The sequence below is a fragment of the Mobula birostris genome, chromosome 6 (genome assembly GCF_030028105.1).
Source record: "Mobula birostris isolate sMobBir1 chromosome 6, sMobBir1.hap1, whole genome shotgun sequence".
NCBI classification, from domain to species: Eukaryota; Metazoa; Chordata; class Chondrichthyes; order Myliobatiformes; family Myliobatidae; genus Mobula; species Mobula birostris.
Window position 1 is genome coordinate 113,197,437 of NC_092375.1, and position 19,509 is coordinate 113,216,945.

At 44.7% G+C, this 19,509-nt stretch overlaps 1 protein-coding gene across 5 annotated transcripts in view; it reads left to right on the forward strand.

Moving 5' to 3' along the window:
• Positions 1-19,509, forward strand: part of stk11ip (serine/threonine kinase 11 interacting protein) — a 147,657-nt gene that overhangs the window by 113,555 nt on the left and 14,593 nt on the right. For all 5 annotated transcript variants that reach the window (XM_072261034.1, XM_072261036.1, XM_072261037.1 and 2 more), the window contains one exon: positions 17,010-17,107. In XM_072261034.1, the coding sequence (XP_072117135.1) occupies positions 17,010-17,107 (98 nt within the window). The remainder of the gene's footprint in view (positions 1-17,009; positions 17,108-19,509) is intronic.

Here is a 19,509-nt window from a genome sequence, read left to right on the forward strand (position 1 = left end):
TAGAGAGCATGTCTTATGAAGGTAGGTTGAGCAAGCTTGGGCTCTTCTCTCTGGAGTGAAGGAGGACAAGAGAAGACTTGATCGATGGGTACAAGATGATAAGAGGCATAGAACAAGTGGATAGCCAGAAACTTATCCAGTGAAAATACTAATACTGGCAAGGATCATTTTAAGGTGATTGGAGTAAAGTGTAAGCGGGGGCGGGGGGGGGTGGGGGCGAGGAGTACACAGAAAGTGGTAGGTGTGTGGAATGTTCTGCCAAAAGTGGTGATGGGGGCATATACACAGAGGACATTTAAAAGACTCTTAAATAGGCACATAGACGATGCAAAAATGGAGGGTTATATAGGAGGGAAGGGTTAGGTTAAAAGGTTGGCACAACATCATGTACTGAACTGTAGTGTTCTATGTTCTTTAACTCTCTGACTTTGATAAATGCATAAGTACATTAATGTTTGTCTGACTGGGAGTGTCAGCTGAAATCTCTTGAGAGGGGCATAGCCAGGGGCGTATCCACGGAAAATAGCGCTTATGGCAAGCACTGAAATTGCGCCCCTGTCCAAACATCTGACACCCATCTTATAGATAACTTTACCATAATATCAGCTCAAAAATACAAGTCAAGCTCATTAATCTTTTAATTAACAAATTATGGCACTACATGAAAATTATAACAGCACCTTCCTTGCTTTCATTGATGCAAATTGGTCTATGATGTGATCAAAGTCAGTTTTTTCAGTTTCTTCTCTTTCTACACTCAGCAGAGCAAAATCACAGAGTCTGCCTTGACCCACGGAGGCTCTCAAATACGAAAGTATTAGTTTTAAGTTGCTGAACGATCTCTCACAGCTGGCAATGATGGTTAGCATTATGTGAATAGCAATGCAAAGATTGGGGAAGACGCTCTCATCTCCATACTGAACAATAAATTCAAGAAGCTCTTCAGGTCTTGATATTTTCATGTTGACCCGCCTTGATAGCAGCATTCTGCAATCCAAAATTTCTTCATATAGCTACTGTCCATCAACATCAGAGCTGTACAATTCGCCCAAATTTTTGCACTTCTTCTTTAGGTGGTTACTGTCGGCGCCGTAACACAGTCCCTCAACATCGAGAAGGAACCCAAACTTGGCATCAGTGTCGTGTTTACGAGCGAACCTTCCATCCATTTCTCTGTGAAGATATCGAGTGTTCCCTTCATGACTCTTCCCATTTCCTCCTTAGCTGTTAACCCAGCGTCCCTTGAGTTCTCATCAGCCATTCGTTTCTTTCGTCTCTGATGTCTTTCAACTTCAATATTCCATTCTTGACAGAGACTGACTCCTCCTTCGAGTGACTCACTGACCAACGCTTCTCTTTCATCATAAAAATGATCTCGGAGGGCTTTCAAATCCAGGGCAGCATCGTGGAAGTTCATGCTAGGATCCTGCAGCCTCTTTTGAATACTGTGAATGCGAATGAGTACTTTGTTCCAAAATCCTAACAAAATCAGAAAATCGTAACTCAACATGCAGTTGTACAGGTGCCTTGCGTCACTTCTTGTTTCACTCATCTCGTTTTCATTGTCTATCGTGTCCTGGAGAACTTGAAGTATCTCTCAAGGTACTTGTTGACGGGCTTCACTGATTCTGTCCTTACACTCCACCTGGTTTCGGACTCTGACTTAACAACCACAGGCACAGCATTTTCCCAGCTCTGTGTTGAACGAGAGAAAAACACATAGAGAGCTTCAATGGTTTCAAAAAAACGTGACCATCATTGTATCCTGCTTGGCTACATGTACCCACCAAGCTGAGTGAGTGATTGTCGCAATTCACAAACACTGCCAGGTTGTTTTTCTTGCTTATTCTTTGATGAACACCACTTCTGTGTCCAGCCATTACAGCAGCGTTGTCATAGCACTGTGACCGACAATCTTGTAGCTCCATTCATCCTTCTAGCTGTTTCAAGATGTCTTCAACCAAGCTCTCAGCATCCTTCTGGCTTATCTGGATAAAACCAAGGAAGGACTCTCTAACACAGACTGTTTTCCTCTCAAAATCAACTTCTACATACCTCACTACTTCTGACATCTGCTCACGGTGTGCCTGATCAGGAGTCGAGTCGAACATGAGACCTTAGTACTTGTCTTTACGAATGTTTCTCAGTAAACTCTGGTGAACAGTGGATGCCATCATATGGATGAATTCATTCTGGACACCCAGTGAAAGATAAGAAGTGGATCCAAGATGACTTTCTAAATGAGTGAGGTGTTCTTTTATGACAGGGTCAAAGATGGCCAGTAGTTTCAGTAAGCCAAGGAAATTTCCCACATTGGAGTCATAGTCTAGCTGAAGTGACTCCCTGTGTCCTCGCAAAGCTAGGTTCTGAGTCGCAAGGAATTTTATGCAATGAAGGATTCCCGTCAAGATATCATGCCACTTCTGCTTTTCCTTCTCTATCTGTGACTGAAATACCGTGTCAATAACTCCTCTGTTTCCAGCTAAATTTCTTTCCATTTCTTTTCACTGTGTGAAGCATTCCCGATGATTCTTGGCATTTTCATGAACACTGATCCTTTCAGGTGCTTTCCACTGGTGGAATCCACTTTCCTGCTCCAATAAGGATTGATGGTCTGACTGGGAATAGAGAAAACAACAGATACAAAATGCAGACTTTTTAGAAGGGGAATAGACCAGCCATGAGCGAGTCACCTCCTCACCACGACCATTTCCCAATTTCCTCTTGAACCAAGTTTTGTTCATTGAGCGGTTATTTGTTGGTAGGAAAGGCCCCTCACTGTTCTGGAAATACTTTGAACCGAGCTCTATTATTTCTGTTCTCAAAGCGTCAGGCAGAATTGCTTTTCCAGTATCCTTGTTGATCTTCAGAAGACCAATGTCATGCTGTTCAATCACATCTGGTATGACAGTTCGAGGCTCTTTGACACCATCCAGTTCACTAGATTCGGTGTCGTCAGGTAAAATCTCGTCAATAAACTCAACATCGCCACCACCACCATCGTCTTCCCCTCCTGTCATGTCCACGTTCTCTGTGGCAGCCTCACTCTTAATCTCGTTATATTTGGATTTATCTGACTTGACTTTCTCCTTGGCTTGTGACTCATTTGTACTTGATCCACCTTCGGATTCTAACAAACTTGTAGCGAGTGCAGGCGACTCCATGGAACGTGTCGAACTACTTGTTCTGGGCTTTTCAAAGAAGGGCATGAAGAAATTGCTCGACTTCTTGGCTTTCTTTGCCCCCAACTTCCGTCTCTTCCGTCCTTCAGCTCCACTTTCCTTCTTCGTGAAGAAACGCTTCATGGTCTTCTTACACAATGCTTTGAAATAAGGCCATCCTAGTGCTTCTGACTCATGATAATCAAAGACAGATCATACATCTGAAGAAAATTCTTTTTTCACTATCCGAGGATGGCTTGTCTGACTTTAATAGAAACTGCTCAGTGGCGCCCCCTTCAGGTGGCACCCAGGGCACATGCCATATCTTAGATACGCAACTGGGCATAGCCTCTGCCTCTGAAGTAAATGTTATTCACCAAAGCTATAATTGAATAGCTTCTCTTGTCATTTCTACTCAAACCAATATTCATTGAACTGGATTGCTTGTTAAACTGCCATGTTAAGGTTTTAACTCCTTCAACAGGTTACTGGAATGTTATACTGCATTGATAGTGTGCAGTGGTACTGAGGGGTCAGCCAATCTGTTGTGCACTGTGAGGATTAGAATATAAAAGCAAGGATGTAAAGCTGGGACTTTATAAAGCATTGGTCACCCCACGTTTGGTGTATCGTGAGCAGTTTTGGGTCCCATAGCTAAGAAAAGATATGCTGACATTAGAGAGGGTCCAGAGGAAGTTCACGAGAATGATCCCAGGAACGAAGGGGTTAACGTATGAGGAGTGTTTCATGGCTCTGGGCTTGTACTCACAGGAGTTTAGAAGAATGGGGGGGGGGGTCTCGCTGAAACCTATTGAATATTGAAAGATTTAAACTGAGTGGATGTGGAAGAGATGTTTCCTTTAGTGGAGGAGTCTAGTATGAGAGGGTGTAGCCTCAGGATAGAAGGATGTTCTGTTTAGAACAGATGAGAAATTTCTTTATCCAGCGGGTGATGAATCTGTATTATTCATTGCCATAGACATTGGGTATATTTAAAGGGGATGTTGATAGGTTTTTGATATATCAGGGCATCAAAGCTTACGGGAAGAAGTAGGAGAATGGGGTTGATAGGGATGATAAATCAAATATGATGGAATGGCAGAGCAGACTCAATGGGCTGAATGGCCTAATGATTTGTAGGATGGCCATGGGACTCATTGCAACTACTAATCTCCATTACAGTGCCAGATTACGTCTTTGTCTTGGATTCAGAAACAACGAATAAGCCACTGAGAAGCGTCTTGTTATTATTCACTTCCTCTCCGACTCAGTGTTCAGGATGATTAATGATGGTAAATTTATTTTTAAACCATCAGTGACCAAATATTTACGAATGAGTGATTATGAAAAGCAAGATAAGTAATGCATTAAGCTGTCTCTTGGTACGTGGCTAATACTGTCAAACCACTACAGCACAGAAGTAGGCCCTTCCACCCATCTACTCTATGCTAAACAAATATTCTGCCTCATCCCACGAATCCACACCTAGACCATTACCCTCCACGCACCTCCCATCCATGTACTTATCCAGACTCTCAAATGCTGAAATCGAACCCACACCCGCCACTTCCGCTGACAGCTCATTCCACACTCTGAGCGAAGAGGCTCCCCTTAAACATTTCATCTTTCACCCTTAATCCATGACCTCTAGTTCTTGTCTCACCCAATCTCAGTGGAAGAAAGCATGCTTCCCACAATCAGATCCCTCCTCTTCCCCCCCACCCCACCCTAATCTATTCTCTTGTGCTCCAGGGAAAGCTATCGGGCTGAGATTGTCCTGCCAACTGTGCAAAGTTCTTTCCTCCACCACATATTTCATCTTTGGTCTTTGCTGCTCCTGATCCTTTACACTGCAAGTTGCATCTTGTAGTTTGGATTGAGTTTGCTGCAGGGGCGAAATAGTTGTGATTCCTGACTTTGGGACGTTTGGCACACTGTTATATCTGTTGCACACCTGGATAAACAGGCTGGGCTGTGACCAGGGGGATGAAATAAAAATACAACAGCCATGAATGGAGTTTAGTTTGCAGCTTTTAATGTGTCGCTGGGGGGGGGGGGTGCTCCTGAAAAGGAACTCTGGCAAGTAGTATTTTTTTTTTGCCATGTTGCACAGATGTTCAGCAGCTGTCCAAAGCTTTTTTTGTGGGGAAAAAACGGCTTAAAGAGCTGCTTTGACGAAGGAACAGGGAGGATGTTTGGAGGCAATTTTGGTGCTTGAAGCCTTCGCAGTTGAAGGAATGACACCAAGGGTTTAACCATTATGTTTTGGGATGACTGAAAACTCAGGACTGGAGGAAAACAGTTCTTTTTTCTACAGTATGTATTTAGTTTTGTGATTCATGAATTGGACTGTCAGAAGAAATAACTTTTTCTTCTGTGTTTATTTTTATTGTAATTTATTGTAATTTTAAGTCTTTGCACTGTACTACTGCCACAAAACAACAAATTTCATGGTTTATTTCAGTGATAGTAAACCTGATTCTGAAATAATAGATGGATATGCATGGCTAAAGAAGAATTATAAACTATTATAAAACCTGATTTACTGCCACAGAGCCAATGTAGATGGTAGTGTACGGCATGATACGGTGCAGCAGGAGGGAAGAAATCACAACAACTGAAGGCCATCTCGTTTCTCCAGCTTCTGCTATTGACTGAGGTCACCAAATCAAGTCAAGTCAAGTCACTTTTTAATTGTCATTTTGACCATAACTGCTGGTACAGTACACAGTAAAAACGAGACAACGTTTTTCAGGACCCTGGTGTGTGGGCACGTGGCCAAGTGGTTAAGGCATTGAACTAGCGACCTGAAGGTCGTGAGTTCGAGCCCCAGCCGAGAGAACGTGTTGTGTCCTTGAGCAAGGCACTTAATCACACATTGCTCTGCGACGACACTGGTGAAAGCTGTATGGGTTCTAATGCCCTTCCCTTGGACAACATTGGTGTCGTGGAGAGGGGAGACTTGCAGCATGGGCAACTGCTGGTCTTCCATACAACCTTGCCCAGGCCTGTGCCCTGGAGAGTGAAGACTTTCCAGGTGCAGATCCATGGTCTCACAAGACTTAACGGATGCCTTAAGATGCTACATGAAACAATACAAAAACTACACTGAACCACGTAAAAAAAAAACACAAAACTACACTAGACTACAGACCTACCCAGGACTGCATAAAGTGCACAAAACAGTGCAGGCATTACAATAAATAATAAACGCAAACAACAGGAATTCTGCAGATGCTGGAAATTTAAGCAACACACATAAAAGTTGCTGGTGAACGCAGCAGGCCAGGCAGCATCTCTAGGAAGAGGTGCAGTCGACGTTTCAGGCCGAGACCCTTCGTCAGGACTAACTGAAGGAAGAGTGAGGAAGGGATTTGAGAGGGGGAGGGGGAGATCCAAAATGATAGGAGAAGACAGGAGGGGGAGTGATGGAGCCAAGAGCTGGACAGGTGATAGGCAAAAGGGATACGAGAGGATCATGAGACAGGAGGTCCGGGAAGAAAGACAAGGCGGCGGGGGGGCGTGGGGAGACCCAGAGGATGGGCAAGGGGTATATTCAGAGGGAGAAAAAGGAGAGTGAGAGAAAGAATGTGTGTATAAAAATAAGTAACCAATGGAGTACGAGGGGGAGGTGGGGCATTAGCGGAAGTTAGAGAAGTCGATGTTCATGCCATCAGGTTGGAGGCTACCCAGACGGAATATAAGGTGTTGTTCCTCCAACCTGAGTGTGGCTTCATCTTTACAGTAGAGGAGGCCGTGGATAGACATATCAGAATGGGAAAGGGATGTGGTATTAAAATGTGTGGCCACTGGGAGATCCTGCTTTCTCTGGCGGACAGAGCGTAGGTGTTCAGCAAAGCGGTCTCCCAGTCTGCGTCGGGTCTCGCCAATATATAAAAGGCCACATCGGGAGCACCGGACACAGTATATCACCCCAGCCGACTCACAGGTGAAGTGTTGCCTCACCTGGAAGGACTGTTTGGGGCCCTGAATGGTGGTAAGGGAGGAAGTGTAAGGGCATGTGTTGCACTTGTTCTGCTTACACGGATAAGTGCCAGGAGGGAGATCAGTGGGGAGGGATGGGGGGGGACAAATGGACAAGGGAGTTGCGTAGAGAGCGATCCCTGCGGAATGCAGGGGGGGGGGAGGGAAAGATGTGCTTAGTGGTGGGATCCCGTTGGAGGTGGCGGAAGTTACGGAGAATAATATGTTGGACCCGGAGGCTGGTGGGGTGGTAGGTGAGGACCAGGGGAACCCTATTCCTAGTGGGGTGGCGGGAGGATGGAGTGAGAGCAGATGTACGTGAAATGGGGGAGATGCGTTTAAGAGCAGAGTTGATAGTGGAGGAAGGGAAGCCCCTTTCTTTAAAAAAGGAAGACATCTCCCTCGTCCTAGAATGAAAAGCCTCATCCTGAGAGCAGATGCGGCGGAGACGGAGGAATTGCGAGAAGGGGATGGCGTTTTTGCAAGAGACAGAGTGAGAAGAGGAATAGTCCAGATAGCTGTGAGAGTCAGTAGGCTTATAGTAGACATCAGTGGATAAGCTGTTTCCAGAGACAGAGACAGAAAGATCTAGAAAATCTATGTTCCGTGCCTATTCTGGTATCTGTCCCCCACTTTTCCTTCGCTACATCGACGACTGCATTGGCGCTGCTTCCTGCACGCATGCAGAGCTCGTTGACTTTATTAACTTTGCCTCCAACTTTCACCCTGCCCTCAAGTTTACCTGGTCCATTTCCGACACCTTCCTCCCCTTTCTAGATCTTTCTGTCTCTGTCTGTGGAGACAGCTTATCCACTGATGTCTACTATAAGCCTACTGACTCTCACAGCTATCTGGACTATTCCTCTTCTCACCCTGTCTCTTGCAAAAACTCCAACCCCTTCTCGCAATTCCTCCGTCTCCGCCGCATCTGCTCTCAGGATGAGACTTTTCATTCTAGGACGAGGGAGATGTCTTCCTTTTTTAAAGAAAGGGGCTTCCCTTCCTCCACCATCAACTCTGCTCTTAAACGCATCTCCCCCATTTCACGTACATCTGCTCTCACTCCATCCTCCCGCCACCCCACTAGGAATAGGGTTCCCCTGGTCCTCACCTACCACCCCACCAGCCTCCGGGTCCAACATATTATTCTCCGTAACTTCTGCCACCTCCAACGGGATCCCACCACTAAGCACATCTTTCCCTCCCCACCTCCCTGCATTCCACAGGGATCGCTCCCTACGCAACTCCCTTGTCCATTTGTCCCTCCCATCCCTCCCCACTGATCTCCCTCCTGGCACTTATCCGTGTAAGCGGAACAGGTGCTACACATGCCCTTACACTTCCTCCCTTACCACCATTCAGGGCCCCAAACAGTCCTTCCGGGTGAGGCAACACTTCACCTGTGAGTTGGCGGGGGTGATATACTGCGTCCGGTGCTCCCGATGTGGCCTTTTATATATTGGCGAGACCCGATGCAGACTGGGAGACGGCTTTGCTGAACACCTATGCTCTGTCCGCCAGAGAAAGCAGGATCTCCCAGTGGCTACACATTCTAATTCCACATCCCATTCCCATTCTGACATGTCTATCCACGGCCTCCTCTACTGTAAAGATGAAGCCACACTCAGGTTGGAGGAACAACACCTTATATTCCGTCTGGTAGCCTCCAACCTGATGGCATGAACATCGACTTATCTAACTTCCGCTAATGCCCCACCTCCCCTGGTACCCCATCTGTTACTTATTTTTATACACACATTCTTTCTCTCACTCTCCTTTTTCTCCCTCTGTCCCTCTGAATATACCCCTTGCCCATCCTCTGGGTCCCCCCCCCCCCCCGCCTTCCCGGACCTCCTGTCCCATGATCCTCTCGTATCCCCTTTGCCAATCACCTGTCCAGCTCTTGGCTCCATCCCTCCCCCTCCTGTCTTCTCCTATCATTTTGGATCTCCCCCTCCCCCTCCAACTTTCAAATCCCTTACTCACTCTTCCTTCAGTTAGTCCTGATGAAGGGTCTCGGCCTGAAACATCGACTGCACCTCTTCCTAGAGATGCTGCCTGGCCTGCTGCGTTCACCAGCAACTTTTATGTGTGTTGCTACAATAAATATTAAACAAGACAATATGCACAGTAGAGGACAGTAGGTTGGTGTCAGACCAGGCTCTGGGTATTGAGGAGTCTGATGACTTGTGAGAAGAAACTGTTACATAGTCTGGTCATGAGAGCCACTGATCCTCAGGGCTTTCTACAGGGGCATCATCGAGAGCATCCTGACTGGCTCTGGCACCATCCAGTACAGGAACTGTACTTGTACATGTATACCACTGATCCTCTGTCAGCCTGTCACTTGATCTGTGTATCCAGTGACGCTATGGAGATTGGAGGTTTTCCTTCTTTGCCCCAATAGGATGAGGCATTAGAAATACAGTGATTTCGCTGCTCATTCAGCTTAGATCATAAAACATAGGAGTAGAATTAATCCATCCTAACTGTGCGAATGAGAACCCTGTCTATGCCTCTCGTAATCTGTTACGTTTTTATAAGACAGGCTTGCCCCTATTGACATCAACAGGACTGTAGTTGAGAGGGTGAGTAGTCTCAATTTCCTCAGTGTACACATCACCGAGGATCTCACGTGGTTTGTACATTCCAGCTGTGTGGTGAAAAAGCACAACAGCGCCCCTTTCACCTCAGACAGCTAAAGAAGTTTGGCACGAGTCCCCAAATCCTCAGGGCTTTCTACAGGGGTATCATCGAGAGCATCCTGACTGGCTCTGGCACCATCCAGTGCAGGAACTGTACTCGTACATGTATACAAAACAATTATATATACAATCTTAGTGTTCGGCCAATATCCTCCCCATATTTCCCTTCCTTATTGCTTGTAAATAGCGATGGAGATTTTTATTCCCTCATGTTGTGAGATGGATGTAAGAAATAAAATTATAATTCTAAAAATTCCAATAAGGTCTCCCCTCAGCTTCAAGCTCTCCAGAAAAAAATAATCCAAGTTTGCCTAACGTTATAGCTAATACAGTGGATTCTGGTTAATCAGTGTAGCTACTTATTTCAGATAACTCTTAAAGGAAAAAAACAAGTCGAGAAAATAGCCAGATTCCTGCCATTTATTTGGGACACTATACAACTTCATTGGAACAAGAGACCAATTAGAAACTAATTGGAGACCAGTTAGCAACTGAATGGTTTCTGACTGGTATCAGTCACCTGCACTTCCCTGGCTGTTTTTTCACTACATCATACTTAGAGTGAACAGTTTTTCAATAGCCTCAGTTGCATGTGTTTGTGTTCAGAAAGCAGTGATTTTTGTCACCAATAATTGGTGAGAAATAAGCAGTAAGATGATTCAGAACTGTTTTGCTCACCACGGAAGAAGCATACAGGCTTTGAGATGCCAGAAATGGCCAGGAACGGCAAAGAACTTGAAGATATCGACAATCGTCTCAATGAAAATGAAGGTTTTGAGGAGGCAATTGTTGAAAGCATTGTATGAAGGATGACCGTGACTACTTCTGTGCCTCATCATGTCCTGCGCTCTCCACGGAGCATTACTGAACCATATTCCTGAGCATTGGGTCTCATTGTAGATCTCATCCACCCAGTCCACTGGAGCTGATGTCATTTACAACTAATAAAAAACAACACTGCTGCATACAATGGGTGAATTCCTCTGTCAATAACTATTAGGAACTAATATGCAGTTTTATGTTACTGTAGAGGTATTGGTAGTGTTCTAATTTGTTCTGAATTTCATTTAAATTCATAAATTGTTATTCAGTCAACCAGTAGTTTGTCTTAACTTTGGCTAATTGAGGTGGCCACTTAATTAGGCCAAAATGTACTGGGCCTGATGTGTCCTAATTAACCGGAATCCACTGTACTGTCTAGTCCTGGCAATATCCTCATGAGCGTCTCCAAAATCTCCATGTCATTCCTGTAATGGGGTGACCAGAACTGTGCACAGTGCTCCAAATGCACTCCAACTTCTACATTCATGTTGTAACAAGGGAACATCATGAGCTCCCAAGCTTCCACCAGCAACTGAATGGACCAAAAGGTGCCTCCAGCTCCTTCTATTGTTGCATCTGATCCTCGCCAGCCTCCCGCTTGATCTGTGTAGATTCAGATTCATTTATTTATCACATGTACATTGAAGCATACAGTGAAATGTGTTGTTTATATTAACGAGGATGTGCTAGGGACAGCCCACAAGTGTCACCACGCATTCGGTGCCATCATAGTGTACCCACAATGCTCAGCAGAGCAACACATGCAGCAACAATGACAGCAGGACAACAGCAACAAAGCAAGCCCCCTTGCTACTCACCCACACACTTACACACGCAGACAGCTCTCGAACCCCTGGACATGGCCTCTGGAATCCAGATTCCACTGGACTTGTAGACCCAAGGCTTGGGCCATTAGGCCCTGATTTCCCGATGTCTGGTCGACCTTCAGGCTTCGCTCTTCGGCTGATGGAGGGACTCAAACTCTGGGTTTGCTAATTGAGTCTGTCACTGGTCCTTGTGCCTCCTGTTCCCACAGAGCTCTAATTCCAGGACCCGCCAAGATGGGGTAAATCGCTGACTCTAGTGAAGCTGTGGAGGTCAGAGGTTTGCAGACTTTTCCCCTGTAGGATGGTGTAGCTGCGTACGGAGGCATTGGAAACATAGTGGTGGTCTGGTTTGGCTGTTCACTCGGCTTGATCTGAGCTGAAAACGAGTCTGAAGGAGTTGGGTTCACACCTACAAATCTTTATGAAGAACAAACAGACAACTTTCAGAATCTTGGCCTGTCACAAAGTGCTTTTGTACAGCAAGATCCCCTTTGGAATCGTTCCATCAGATCAGTTACATCCTCGCAAGATGTCATGTGGAATTGGTATTGGTTTTTTATTGTCATATGTATGACAATAATATGAAGACCCTGACCTAGAGTTACACTCCATCTTCAGTTCTTTGCGGGAATAGGACCCGCTCTCAGGGCCTCACAACCGGCCGCTTTTTGATATCCTAAGGACGTTCCTGGAAGATTAGCATGCCTTTAGGGTTCCAGGATTTTGTGGCTCTGGGGCCATGCTGACTGAAGCATCATGGGAGAACACAGAACATCGGGAGCAGCGGGTTAGCTGTGAAACGGGGACAACTTCTTTTCCTTATTAGGGGGAGAGAGAGAGAACCTGTGGTATGTTGATTTATTGGGTAAACGAGTAGTTTTTGGGGCAATGCAAGTCTATGTCTTTATTGGTGCTTTGATGCATGCTTGAGCACTTGGAGGGTGGTGATGCTTTTTTGCTGGTGGGGATGGTGGGATCGTTGCCTTTCTGATGCCTGTGAATGGAAGGGGGAGTTGGGGGGGCTTTGGGGTTTTAATGTTCTGTCATTCATTCTTTGGGGCACTCCTGATTTTGTGGATATCTTTGAAGAAAAAGAGTTTCAGGATGTATATTGTATACATTTCTCTGACATTAAATACACCTGTTGAAACCTGTTGATACGTATTGCTGGAGGATCTCAGTTGGTCAGGTAGCATTTGCGGAGGAAAATGGACAGTCAATATTTCATTGTTGATATCAATGAATAGTGGAGCAGTCTAGATGGCTTACTCCTCCTATTGATACACTTTTTGATTTCTCTAGTGCTTTCAGTACTTTCCAGCCACTATTTCTGAGCGAGAAGCTGCGAGGGATGGGCATAGACAAATCCACTATCTCCTGAATTACTGACTACTTGAACGATAGACCCTGGTTTGTACGACTAGGTAGTTCTCTGTCTGAGATGGTGGTGAGTGACACAGGAGCACCACAAGGGACTGTCCTGTGTCCGTTTCTGTTCTCACTGTATACCTCAGACTTTCAGTACAAATCTGAGTCTTGTCACTTGCAGAAGTTCTCTGACTCTGCGGTGGTTGAATGTATCAGAGATGGGCAAGAGTTAGAGTACAGAGGACTGGTGGAGAAGTTTGTGAAGAATCACCTGCTCCTGAATGTGGCCAAAACCAGGGATTTGGTGATTGATTTTAGGAGGAAAAAGACTGTGACAAATCTTGTAAATATTCTGGGAGAAGTAGTTGCGGTGGTGGACAAGTACAAATACTTGGGTGTTCACCTTGACTTGAACGGAAAACCAAAAACAAGGCTGTTTATCCGAAGGGGATGAGCAGACTATTTTCTAAGGGAGCTGAGATCCTTCAATGTGTGCAGCAGGATGTTGGAGATCTTTCACAAGTCTGTTCTAACGAGTGCAGTCTTTGTGGGGGAGCAGCATCAGTGCTGGTGATGCAAAAAGACTAAATCAACTCATCAAAAAGGCTGGATCCATCCTTGGCCACAACCAGGACTCTTTCGAGTTAGTGGTGAAGAGGAGGTCACTAAACAAACCGATGTCCATTATGGACAATCTGGCACATCCTCTTCATGACCTACTGAATAAGCAGAAAGGCACCCTTTTCAACAGACTCATTCAGCTCCACTGTCACAAGGGCCGTTACAGAAAATCTTTCCTACCAAATGCAGTAAGCATATACAACAGCTCATCTCTGTGCAACAGGAGAACACACATCAGGAGACAATGGTCTGTTTTAATATTTCGTACATTGTTATTGTACATTGGTAAATTAATATTGTGTATATTATTATTCTGTCTTTATTAAGTCTACACATTTGCTATGTGTGTCTTGGGATCAATAAAGTATCTTTATTATTATATTGTGTTAGCACATAAGTGCAATCACAAAGAAGGCCAACAGCACCTCTACCTTCTTAGAAGTTTCCATAGATTCAACATGTCATCAAAAAGTTTGACAAATTTCTGAGGCGAGTATCTGGCTGCTTGCATCACAGCATGGTAGGTAAACACCAATGCCCAGGAACTGAAATGTACAGAAGGTGTTGGATACAGCCCTGTCCATCACAGGCAAAGCCCTCCCCACCATTAAACACATCTACTAGAAGCACGGCCACAAGAAAGCAGCATCCATCGTCAAAGACCCCACCATCCACATGCTCAGCATCTCACTGCTGCCATCGGTCAGAAACTACAGCAGCCTTAGGTCCCACACCACCAGGTTCAGGAACAGTTATTATCCTGCAGCCATCAGGCTCCTGAACCAGTGTGCATAACTTCACTCACCGTGACTCCAAACTGATTCTACAACCTACAGACTCACTTTCAAGAACTCTTTATAACTAAGGCTCTCAGTACTTTTTTTAAAATTTGCACATCGGTTATTTGTCAGTCTTTGTTTATGTATAGTTTTTCATAAATTCTATTGTATTTCCATCCTGCAAATGCCTGATATAAAATGGATCTCAGGATAGTATGGCGTAACCTACCTGCAGTGGTCACTTTATTGGGTATAGGCCTTCTGAGTCACTGCTGTGTGAACACTGTCAAACTCAGTTTGCAGATTAGTGAATGCTTTATAAAAGGCATTTTACTGTACATAAACAGTGTTAGTGACAATATATTGTACACCAAGGCTCTGTATTTGGGGACACAGAGACTGCAGATGATGGAATCTATTTTATTTATTTAGAGATACAGCACGACAACAGGCCCTTCCAGACCAGTGCAGCCCAATTACACTCACGTGACCGATTAGCCTCCTAACCTGTATGCCCTTGGAGCGTTGGAGGAAACTGGAGCACCTCAAGGAAGCCCAGGTAGTCACAGGGAGAGCGTAGAACAGCAAGAATTAAAGCTGAGTCACCACTGCTGGAGGAACTCAGCAAATCAAGTGGCATCTGTGGGAGGAAAGAGGAAGTGTTGACTTTTCAAGTCAAAACCCTGCAACATGTCCCGACTGCCGTTCCATTTATTCAGTAACTTAGGCTCTACAGCCATCAGTGGGAATGGAGGGGTTTGGATCCATCATCGAAGAGTATTGACTGGGAGAACTCAATCTTGTGGGATGCAGAGACTGTACTGAGCCCAAACTCTTAACTCGTCACTGACTTCATCAAATTCTGTATGAATAAGTGTGTGCCTTCGAGAACATAGAGGACCTACCCAAACCAGAAGCCATGGATGAACCAGGAGTCTAGTAGTCTGCTGAGAGCTACATCTGTGCCATTCAAGACTGGTGATCCAAAGTTTGAGGAGATTTGGTATGTCACCATATATGTACTCCAGCAAATTTCTACAGATGCACATTGGAAAGCCTTCTTACTAGTCGTGTCATTGGGTTTCGGGGTTAAAATCAAGTTAAAGTTTTGAGTACGGGAGTTGGTTTATTATGTTGAAGTTGCACAAGATGTTGGTGAGGCCAAATTTGGAATACTGTGGGCAGTTCTGGTCACCTCCCTGCAGAAAAGATATCAGCAAGATTGAAAGAGTACAAAGAAAATTTACAAGGATGTTACTGGGACTTGATGACCGGAGTTATAGAGAAAAGTTAAGTAGGTTAGGAGTTTATTCCCTGGAGTGTTGGAGAATGAGGGGAGATTTGATAGAGGTATACAGAATTATGAGGGGTGTAAATAGGGTAAATGCAAATAGGCATTTTCCACTGATGTGAGGTGAGACTAGAACTAAAGGTCATAGGTTAAGGGTGAAAGGTGAAATGTTTAAGGGGAACCTGAGGGGGAACTTCTTCATTCAGAGGGTGGTGAGAGTGGAATGAGCTGCCAGTGGAAGTGGTGCATGCCGGTTCCATTTCAACACTTAAGAGAAGTTTGGATAAATTCATGAATTGGAGCTATTTGGAGGGCTACAGTCCAGGTACTGGTCAATGGACTAGGCAGCATAATAGTTTGACATGGATTAGAATCTGATTCAATCCATGATCAGGGGGTGATTGGGGAGCTTAGTCTCATGGGGTGGGGAGACTGAGCTGAGACCAAGCTTAGTGAACGTATCCCAAGTTAAAAAGGTTGTGACTACATTAATGGAAATCCCATGGGCTACAGCACAATCACTGTGTCAACACAGAAATTAGCATTCTACTGGCTTACAAGTGAAGGAAATTTTCCTCATCTTGGTTTTCTGCCTTGTAATCTGAAGTATGGTGAACATACAACAGCACAGCATAGTACAGGCTCTTTGACATTCCTTCTCTACACCTTCCTCCAGTCACCTTGAAAATATGCCTCCTCATATCAGCCATTTCTGCCCTGGGATGAACTCTCTGGCTGTTCACTCTATCTATGCCTCTTATCATCCTATATACCTCTATCAAGTCACCTTCCATTCTCCTTTGCTCCAAAGAGAGGTTTAACCAATCACTCAACCTGTCCCCATAAAACTCTCTAACCAAGGCTGCATCCTAGCATATCTCCTCAGCACCCTTTTAAGTTTTACATCTGTCCTCTAATGAAGTGAGCAGAACTGGACACAATATTTCAAGTGTGGTCTAACCAAAGTTTCATAGAGCTGCAACATTACCTCGCGGCTCTTGAACTCAGTCCCCCGACTAATGAAAGTCATCACACCGTACACATTTTTAACTATCTGTCAACTTGCATGGCGACTTTGACATGGGGCCCCAAGTTCCCTTTGTTCCTCTCTGCTGCTAAGAATCCTGCCATTAATCCTGTGCCCTGCCTTCAAGTTTGACCTTCCAAAGTGAATCACTTTACACTCGTCCGGATTGAACTGCATCTGCCACTGGTGACTGAAGTATGATCCCTTTGCAGTGGGGTCCTGCATCGTTGGCACCCTTGACCTTATCCCCAGTGTAATCACCCTCCTGCAAGTGAGTAGTTAATAAAGCAACACTCTGCCAGAGGAACTCAGCGGTCAAGCAGTGTCTGTGGGAGGGTAGGAATTCTCAATGTTTCAGGTCATCTGCATCTGAGCCACTCATGTCTCCTAAGTGTTCAATGAAGCTATGTTTTGCTAATTACAGGCATCTACAGTGAAGTTTGGGAGCCCCGAAGAGTATGCCTCATTACTCATTATGTCAAACCTCAATGTCTACATTTTGGAAATCACTGGACTGCCCAGGTTAGTGCTTTATCCATAAAACACGGGAGCAGAATTAGGCCAGTTGGCCCATTGCTCCTGTTCCATCATGGCTGATTTATTCTCCCTCTCAACCATATTCCTCTTACCTTCTCCCTGTAACCTTTGTCACTCTGACTAATCAAGTACCTATCAACCTCAGCTTTAAATATATTCAATGACTTGGCCTCCATAGCCGCCTGTGGAAATGAATTCCAGAGATTCACTCCTTTCTGGTGAAAGGAATTCCTCCTTTTGTCTGTTCTAAGTGGATATGGCTCTATTCTGAGGCTGTGCCCTTTGGTCGTAGACTTGCCCACTATAGGAAACATTCTTCCCACGTCCTATATCCAGACTTTCAGTGTTCATTAGGTTTCAGTGAGAACCTCCTCATTCTTCTAAACTTCAACGAGTGCAGGCCCGGAGCCAATAAAAACTCCTCATCTATTAACCCTTTCATTCCCAGAAACATTGTTGTGAACCTCCTTTGGACCATCTCCAATGCCAGCATGTCTTTTAGATAAGGGACCCAAAACTACTGACCAATGCCTTATAAAGCCTCAGCATTACATCCTTGTTCTTATATTCTAGTCCTCTCCAAATAAATGCTAACATCGCATTTGCCTATCTGACTCCACATGCAAGTTAACCTTTGGGGAACCCTGCTCGAGGATTGTCAAGTCCCCTTTCCTCCACTGACTGTTGAATTTTCTCCCCGTTTTGAACATAGTCTAAGCCTTTATTCTTTCTACCAAAGTGCATGGCCATGTATTTCCCTACGCTATATTCCGTCTGCCGCTTGCTCCATTCTCCCAATCTGCAGACTCCCTGCTTCCTCAGCAATACTTGCCCCTTCAACTATCTCTATCATCTGCAAACTTGGCCGCAAAGCCATCAAGTCCATCATGCAAATCATCGACATACAACTTGAAAAGAAGTGGTCCCAACACCGACCCCTGTGGAATACCACTAGTCATTGGCAGCCAACCAGAAAAGGCTCTTTTTATTCCCATTCTTTACCTTCTGCCAGACAGCCAGATAGTTTTACCCTGATCGTCCTTTCTCTCCTTGTGGCTTTTTAATTGCCTTCTGTTGATTTTTAGAAGGTTCCCAATGCTCCAACTTCCCACTGATTTTTGCTATTTTATGTGCCCCCCGAATTGTCCCCAGAAACTCCAGCCATTGTTATTCTGCCATCATCCCTACTAGTGTCCCCAGCTCTTCTAACATGCCTTTGTAATTCCCCTTACTCCACTGCGATACTGATTCATATGACTCTACCTTCTCCCTCTCAAACTGCAGGGTGAATTCTGTTATATTATGTTCACTGTCTGCCTGATCCAAGATTGTTACTTGGTTGTTCTTCTGCAAGCTGCTCTCATTAACAGGTGAACTGGATCATTTCCCGGGGAAGGGCTCCTCACTTCGAGATGAGGCTAGAATACAAAATCAGCAGTGTAATGCTATAAATCATCAGCCAGACTGCACAATCAGTATTACAGCGGAGTAAAGGGAATTACAGAAACTTGAGAGAGGAGCTGGCTAACGTTAATTGGAAGGGGACACTATTGGGGATGATGGCAGAACAGCAATGGCTGGAGTTTCTGGGGGCAATTTGGAAGGCACAGGGTATATACATCCCAAAGAAGAAGTATTCTAAAGGGAGGATGGCACAACCGTGGCTGACAAGGGAAGTCAAAGACAGCATAAAAGCAAAAGAGAGGGTCTATGATATTGCAAAAATTCACGGAAAGTTAGAGGATTAGTAAGCTTTTAAAAACTAAAAGGCAACAGAAAAAAACACAAGGATAGAGAAAAGATGAAATAGGAAGGTAAGCTAGCCAATAATATAAAGGATACAATTTTTTTTCAGATATATCAAGAATATAAGAGGTAAGAGTGGATATTAGACTGCTGAAAAATGATATATAAGAATATAAGAATTTTGTGTCAGTCTTCACTGGGAAAGACACTAGCAGTATGCCAGAAATTTGAGAGTGTTAGGGGGAAGGATTGAGTGTAGTTGCTGTTACTAAGGCAAAGGTGCTTGGGAAACTGAAAGCTCGGAAGGTAGATAAAGGAACCTGAACCAAATGGGCTATACCCAGGGCTCCGAAAGAAGTAACTGAAGAGATTGTGGTGCCATTCACTAGATTCTGGAATGGTTCTGGAGGAAAATTGCAAATGTCACTCCACTCTTTGAAAAGAGAGGGAGGCAGAAGACAGGAAATTAAGCCAGTTAATCTGACTTCTGTGATTGAGAAGATGTGGAAGATTGTTAAGGATGAAGTTTTGGGGTACTTGGAGGCACATGACAGGCCAAAGTCATCATGGTTTCCTTAAGGGAAGATCTTGCCTGATAAATCTGTTGGAGTTCTTTGAGGAAATAACAGACAGGATAGACA